The sequence below is a fragment of the Rhagoletis zephyria genome, unplaced genomic scaffold (genome assembly GCF_001687245.7).
Source record: "Rhagoletis zephyria isolate East Lansing unplaced genomic scaffold, Rhagoletis_zephyria_1.1 Rzeph_scaffold_02296, whole genome shotgun sequence".
In the NCBI taxonomy this organism is placed as follows: Eukaryota; Metazoa; Arthropoda; class Insecta; order Diptera; family Tephritidae; genus Rhagoletis; species Rhagoletis zephyria.
Window position 1 is genome coordinate 64,777 of NW_016159380.1, and position 7,593 is coordinate 72,369.

At 33.8% G+C, this 7,593-nt stretch overlaps 1 protein-coding gene across 1 annotated transcript in view; it reads left to right on the forward strand.

The window, feature by feature from the left end:
- Positions 1 to 7,593, forward strand: part of LOC108366506 (uncharacterized) — a 61,145-nt gene that overhangs the window by 49,092 nt on the left and 4,460 nt on the right. The window contains exons 6-7 of the mRNA XM_017620924.1: positions 1,212 to 1,226; positions 1,886 to 2,202. Of these exons, the coding sequence (XP_017476413.1) occupies positions 1,212 to 1,226; positions 1,886 to 2,202 (332 nt within the window). The remainder of the gene's footprint in view (positions 1 to 1,211; positions 1,227 to 1,885; positions 2,203 to 7,593) is intronic.

A 7,593-nucleotide genomic window follows, 5' to 3' on the forward strand; every position in this document is an offset into this window, starting at 1 on the left:
CACTAAACGATTTTCTTTTTATTAGCAATTACTTTCTGCTAATTTAGAGTACAATATTTTTCTTAAACTTTTTGTTTCAAATATTTAAAGGCTACTGATCCGTTTGTACTCGAAGGGTTGGTGTTGGCGTCTCTCTTACCTGTTGTTTATTATCCATTCACTGAGACGACCAATTCGGTAAACATTTGGGTATCATCACCATGCCTTTGCAAAAAGTTACAGTTTGTTTTCGGGACTTTAAGCTGCAGCATCACCGTCAACGGCCAGCGCTACATAACGATAAAAACCGATTTGAATGATATGAACGTGAACGAAATGTGGTTTCAACGGGATGATGCCATAAGCGACTAACTGTTTGCCACAGAGATCGTAAAATTTTAGTAGATTCGACTTTTTTTCATTAGATGTTCGGAAATAGGCAAAATTATACCGAACACGGAGACCAAAGTCAACAAAACCCTAGTCCATCGCTCAAATTCAGTCAGATCTATGGGACAGAGTCAATGAAAATTAGATCACTCTAATGTACACTAGGGACGTCCAAAGAAATTAAAAGAAAATTTCTATGCTCCCACCCCTAGTGTTGTTCTATATCGAAAAAATATACCCGTTTTTTTTTAATACAAAATATTTTGAGCGTTTTAGCTCAAGTTTCCCATATATTTTATATGGGAAAAAATGTTTTCGTAGAAATGGTATTCAACTCCAATATCAATACATAATCATTTATTTAACAATTTTTTAATAACTATTAACTATGTTTATGGGTTACCCAAAACCCCCAAAAAATTCAATGGATCAAGGATTCCACGAAGTGTTCTTCGCCATATAAAATACATCAGAAACTTTTAGCGCTTTGGGCAACCTCTAAAAAAGGAACTTCAAAGGGCACAGTGTAGATTAATGGAAATCAAGTTCTGGGAAAAATTCAATGCTAAGGCAGGATTATAAATTTAACAGCCAAGAGACATTAACAACCCGGCCTCTGGTTATGTTGTTAAACAGCAAGTCCACAAAAACCAACTGTGTACAAGCAAATTTAAGATCTTATTTCTGTATGTGTACATCTCTGTCTATCTTTCGTATGCTTTATTACTTTAAATTTCCAATTTTGCAATTATTACTTTAAATTACTTCAATTCTGTCTATAAACGTTTTTAATTTATCTTTCCCTTTTTTGTTACTACTTCCTTGGACTGACGGCATGACAGTGCGACGGCAGCCAGGTGGGTTATTTTTTTTAAAGTTTCACTTGACAAACAAAAAAAAAAAGTATTTTTGTGAAAGTTTTTCTGCTAGGGGTTAGGACTCAAAATGAGCATGCACTCTTTTTGAATACGAGTATGTACTACACTCAGAAGAAAGTCAGCCAAATGCATTTCTCTCAACACATAATTCGGTAACTACAACCAAATTCGGTTACTATAACCAAATCATGTGTTGACAGAAACATATGTATGTAGTTGACGTAGCTAAACTCTTTTAGTGTAGGGTACCGTACACCTTCGAAACTAAAGTATTTTTTCAGAGGTAGCACCTAAGTACGCCACCAGATCTCAGTTCTTATCACCATAACCTACCACCCTAATGTCAGTTAATTAAAGCTCTACAAAATTCAATAATTTTTTCAAAGGAAGTATTTCGATTATTCCAGTGCAACAACTAAAAAATATATATGTGTATTGCCCAATGTAGTGCCGTCGAAAAATCTAAAATGGCGACCCCTAGGTTCAGCGAAAATTGCCTGAAAAAAATACTTTAGACTCAGGTGTGTACGGCGACTTTGTTTTTATTTGCTTGTAAGGAGGTACAGTGTAGTAGGTACAAAACATACATACATACATGCATGTGTAATAACACTATGTGTTTCCTTGACACTTTTCAGGTTTCCCTCGACTCCGATCGACCCATTGTGACGGCATGCCGCAATGGCAGCGGCCAGAGCAACAACGGCAACAGCAGTGGCGGTGGCAGCATGAATAGCAACCACAAAAGTAGTTTTATGCAACATCATCATCATCATCATCATCATTCGTCGACGCATCCGCATCCGCATCAGCGTACGCGCATCAACCGCATGCCACACTCATCGAATAATGTGCTGCGTGCTAGGCGTGGCGTTGTGCGCATGCTCATCATTTTCGTGCTCACATTTGCACTGTGCAATTTGCCATATCATGCGCGTAAAATGTGGCAATACTGGTAAGTGAAATAAGAAAAAAACCAAAAAAAAAGAAAAAAAAACAAATGTTACAGTTGCATTTACATACATTTACAGTTACATATTAGTATAAGCACTTTCCAAAAAGGGGAGCGTGGGCACAGCGTGGTAAATAGCATGAAAATTATTACTAAGCGACACACTTTTGCGGTTCATCAAGCACAAATTTGGCAAAGTATATTTTCTGGTTTTTTTATGAGCGCGCTAATGCGAAATTTATGCGTCGTACTGTGCTTCTAAGTGAAATTTTGCGTATGTAGTTATGTATCTGAGTAAACCAGGTTTTACTCTTGTGTGTGGCATTTAGTTACTGTTGCTGTTGTTGCGGTTATGTTTGCTGTTATTACTGATGCAGATAAAAATATGCTAATGGCGCAAATTTACTCAGCCAGCGCTAACAAATTTATGTTCATTGCATCAAAGATTTGCTTCGTTGATGAATTGAAGCAACAGTGAGAGAGGTCAAGTTGCGTTATGTAACCAAATCAAAAGTGGGCTAACTTAAAAATCAGAGAGCATTGTACAGATTCGAAGCAATTAATAACAAATAATACATACATACATATACCAAAACTTATGGCTTCTAAATTTAAGTAGAAAAAGTTTTCTTGAGCTTTATAATCGGTTTGATGCTGAAATATTTTTTAAAGATACGCATTAGGGGTCTGAAACGTATTAGTTATTATTTTGACCTATGTATATTTGAAGGCACAAAGCCTAAAAATATAATCACTTTAAAATTTCGACTCAGTAATGCATTTGAGTATGTGTATATTTTAACCCAACCAACAATAAGGTTCGAACTCCATTTTGAGGTTAAGTTCAGAACTAAGGTATTTCTCAAATCTTCAATGTTGTTTCTCAACAGTGCTTTAAGTGGAAAATTATAGCGTTCATTTTTTATATTAAAATAGGACGTTCTCTCAAGTTGAGAAAAAGTTAGTTCTCAACTAGAGCTCCAATGTGATTCACCAATTGGTCTCAAATACATCACTGAAACACTGAAATTAAAATAGTAAAAAATTGTAATCGCTTAAATTGAAACCACATAAATAAATTTAAATATTTAATTTTTACTCCTTTTGTAGTAGTTAAATCTCGCATTACAATAATTATCTTTAAAATTCAGGGATTTTAATGTTTCATTTTTTAATTTACAAGATTAATTATTTATTTAACTTTTACTTTGCATTTTTGGTTAGGTATTACGAGAAGCGTATCAGAAGAGAAGCTTGTCACTTTTCTAAAATATGTATGTGCATTAAAAAAAAAAAAAACTATTTATTAGAGAGATTAGAAATCAAACGAATGCTGTTTAATAAAATTTGAGTCTAGAAAATATCTTTAAACTAGAAAAAAAAAATTATCAAACTAATAAACAATTTAGATACCAACGTAAACAATTAAAAACTATTTCAACCAGTATGGGCAAATTATAAAAAATTCTTTAAAGCATACATTTTTTATAGGGTTGTCACTTCATAATATATTTGACTTTTTCCGTTTTTGGTGAGATAGATTATTAGAATATTTAGCCAAATACCCTTTAGAAAAACCTCAAAGCGCCAGCTAATAAATATTTTAATACTGACGTCTTATTAAAAATGTAAGAATACCATTTTATATTTATGATAAAAAATTGTAAAATCTTACATTCTTAATTTTTTTGGAATATAAACTTGTGACAAGCTAACCTTACCACGACTGTTTTAAAAAAATGAGAATGAATTTTATAAATTAATGAAATTTTGCTTTTTATTGTGAATATAGTTCACACCGTAATAAAAACTATATAAATAAAATTTTAAAACTGTGTATAGAATTTTCAAATTTTATTAAAAAATTTTGGGGGGATTTCGGTTAAGCAGCTTAATATCTATCGCATTAAATTTTAGTAAAATAATGTGCAACTTTGTAGCCAAAAATTCTCGGTGATGTTTGAAAATTTTTTTCACGACTGTCGTGTGCAGTTTTTTTGTCAAAGATTAACCAAAGTTTTGAGCTACTTCAATCTTGCACTTTATTATATTAAATTTAAATGGGATAATAAACTTCAAACTCGTAATTTTCCTAAAATGTTCGAAATTTTAGTGAAAATTGGATGAATTTTAATAAATTTTTTACAAAGTTTAAAATTTGTATTTATACATACATAAGTATATACATTTACAAACAAAAAATAATCTTTTTTATTAATTTAAAAAATTCTACCAAATTAATTTTAAACTCGTGGAAGATTTGCGAGGTCACAAGTGTACTTTCAGTGAATTGGGATGTTGTTTGTTGGGATTTTGCGTACACAAAAGTGTTTTTTTGAAATTAAAAGCTGGGTGTTATTATTTTTACCGCAATCATATGCTTAGCCTTCTCCTGGCCAATCTAAGTAACAAATTTATTTAAAATCATATCATTGCAAGCCTTTATAGATTCGCAATAACTTGTAGAATACAGCATAAACTCTTCGAACAAATGGCAGAGTATAAGTGACAGTCATGAATTGGACACATTGAATGCCCTAGCAACAAAAAGAAAGAGAAAACACAAAAAAAAACAAATAAATGAAAGCAGCAACTGTAAATGAAACCGGTTGACAACATAATTAATGAACTGTAAATAAAGACCACTCTGAACAGACAGAGAAACAAACAGCTGAAAATACAAACAACTACAATAAACAAATACCAATACAACAGCTACTCTTTCTTCGCTGCAGTGCAGTGCAACAAGGTTATTCGCCAGTGATTTAAGTAAACCCGTATACCTGCGACGTCGAGAGAGTGGCATCATATTAATTGCAGTTTGTTGCGCTGTGTGGCGCGGAAATGAACAAAAATTTCAACGGAGAGAAATTAATTGAAGGCTGGCTGATTAAGTGTACTCGTATAAATGAGGAGTGAATGAATGAATGAGTGAATGTAAGCAATTTTGTGCGACAAATGAAAATTTAATTTTAAAATTTTATTTTTACGCGCGAGCTACTTGCTGAGTGAAGAGCAAGACGAAAATAGGAAGGAAGGATACTCATTTTGGTTGTTGGTGTTTCCAACCGAGTAGAAACATGATGTATTGTGGAACTGAAGATGGCACAAAGCCGAAACAGCCTTGCCACCAAACCAAATTTGACAAGGCATACTGGAAAAACATCTGGAGGCAAGTCCTTTCGTTTGGCCCCTCACATTTAGTCGAACGAATAGCCCACATCTTATAAATTTTCGTATAGGCGGCATTCGTTTTGGGAAAAATAAAACCTTAAAGTATTTTTTAAATAGGTGCCAACCCCACAAAAAAAAATCTTATTGAACATCCGAAAACCATATCCTTTCACTTGGTACCTCATTTTTAAGTCCAATGAACGGTGAAAATCATATTATTTTCAGCAAGGTGGCAACTCTGTTCAAAAAATAATGAATTATTGAATATCTAGAGGGCAAGCCTTTTCATTTCACATTTCACTTTTTGTATTTCAACGAACAGATGTTATAATTTTTTAGAGAGGTGGCAACTCTATAGAAATTTTATGCACTAAAGATAATACCCCTAATAATACAGTTTATATTAAGCACAATCTCCTCCAAGTCAGTGTAGTAATTCTCGAGATTAATAATAATAATATATTGGCGCTTACTTATACATACATATGTCAGTGTTGGGTTGAACCGGGCTTGAACCCAGGCTCTGGTAGCGTGCACTGCCAACCACTACACCGCAGCGGCCGCACATTAGAGATTGGCGTGGTCAAAAAGTGTCATTTTTGCTTTATGCTATGTTAGGATAAAATTGTAATTTTTAAATAGATGGCAACCCTACCCAAAAAAGTTGCTTTATATACGAATGTCATGCCCTTTCATTTAGTATCTCATTTTGTTATCCACCGAATAGTGAAGATCTTATAAGTTTTAAACAGGTGGCAACCCTACTCGAAAAAATAAAACATTTATGCTTATTTAGAGACTACCATCTTATTTGACGCCTCATCTTTTGTAATCCAAAGAACGGTGTGGATCTTATAGTTTTTAGACAGCTGGCAACCCTATAAAATTCGAAGTAAAAAGGGTCACTCTCCCACTCTGTGTCAAAATCCGTTCAGTACTTTTCGAGATTACCGCTACAAATAATGTCGACTTTCCCCTATATTATGTATAGACAAAAAAAAAAAAAAACAGAAATTTTTAATTTTTATGGAAGTGTAACTAACCTCATGCCTGGGCCACTTAAAGAATGTGTGCGCATACAAAATAAATTTTCAAAATTTGTGCCAAGTGCAATCACTGCCACGCCATTGAAAGTAAAATTTTAAATTGTCACAAAAAAAAACATGAAAATCTAAGTTTACAGTTGAAAAATTCACCTTGTTCAAGTTGTCCACTTTACACAATTACCAACGAAAGCACATACATACAAACTTACTGCATACTTGAGTACCTATGTACGTGAAAATGCTGCATAATTGTTAAGTTTTCAGGTGTGCAATGGAAAAGTGCATTTTGAGGACATTTGAGATTTGAAGTAAATTATGGAAAAACGCACTTTAGTGCCATTGCGCCACAGCTGAACTTTGCTATTTCGAAGGCAAACAAGACTGCCGGCGAGGTGAGTGAGTGATGAGCAAGCCAGCATGCAGCAGTGCATAGCAGCAGGGAGTAAAATTAAAAAAAAAAATGTTAAAAATCTTGGGGAATTGAGAACAGCAGCGCTGGAGCAAAAGAAAAAAATGCAAGAATACATAAGTACGTATATGCGGAGTGTGTGGGTGTGTGTACAGATTTGCTAAAAGTTGTTGTTGCTCTACGTGCTGCAGTGAAATTACTGATGAGAAAAGTTTTGTGTAATTTCCAAATGTGAATTTGAAATTTTATTTGCAACTTTAAATTTAAAATGCGCACAAAAATTGCGTTTGCATTAATTTTAGTTCGATTCAATTAATCAACTTTAAAAACCATCGACGAAACGAGGTCGCACTCTCTGGTGGTGAAATCTGCAGCCCATACCTTCCGAGCTTGAGCTTTGGTTGTGATAAAGAGAATGCCAATACTTCCGGGGAGCTAATTAATATCTAGCAAAACTAAGGTCTGGAATATTTTGCCTTAGCTACTAGAGAGTTAAATTAGCTTAATGAGTCGAAGCAGAGCCCTTGCAGAAAAACCCTACGTTCCTTGATTATCAAGTATTCATCGAAGACTTAAGTACTTACAAAACTGCTGGCATCAGCATTACAACAGTCACGAAAACCCAGTAACATGAAAGCAAAATTGAAATTGAAAATTTGTAGTTGAACCCTTACATAAATTATAATTTTTTTTTTGTAAGAAGTTGTTCTAGTCCTACTGGAATACATCTTGAATACTCCACGCATACACACAATACATATGTAC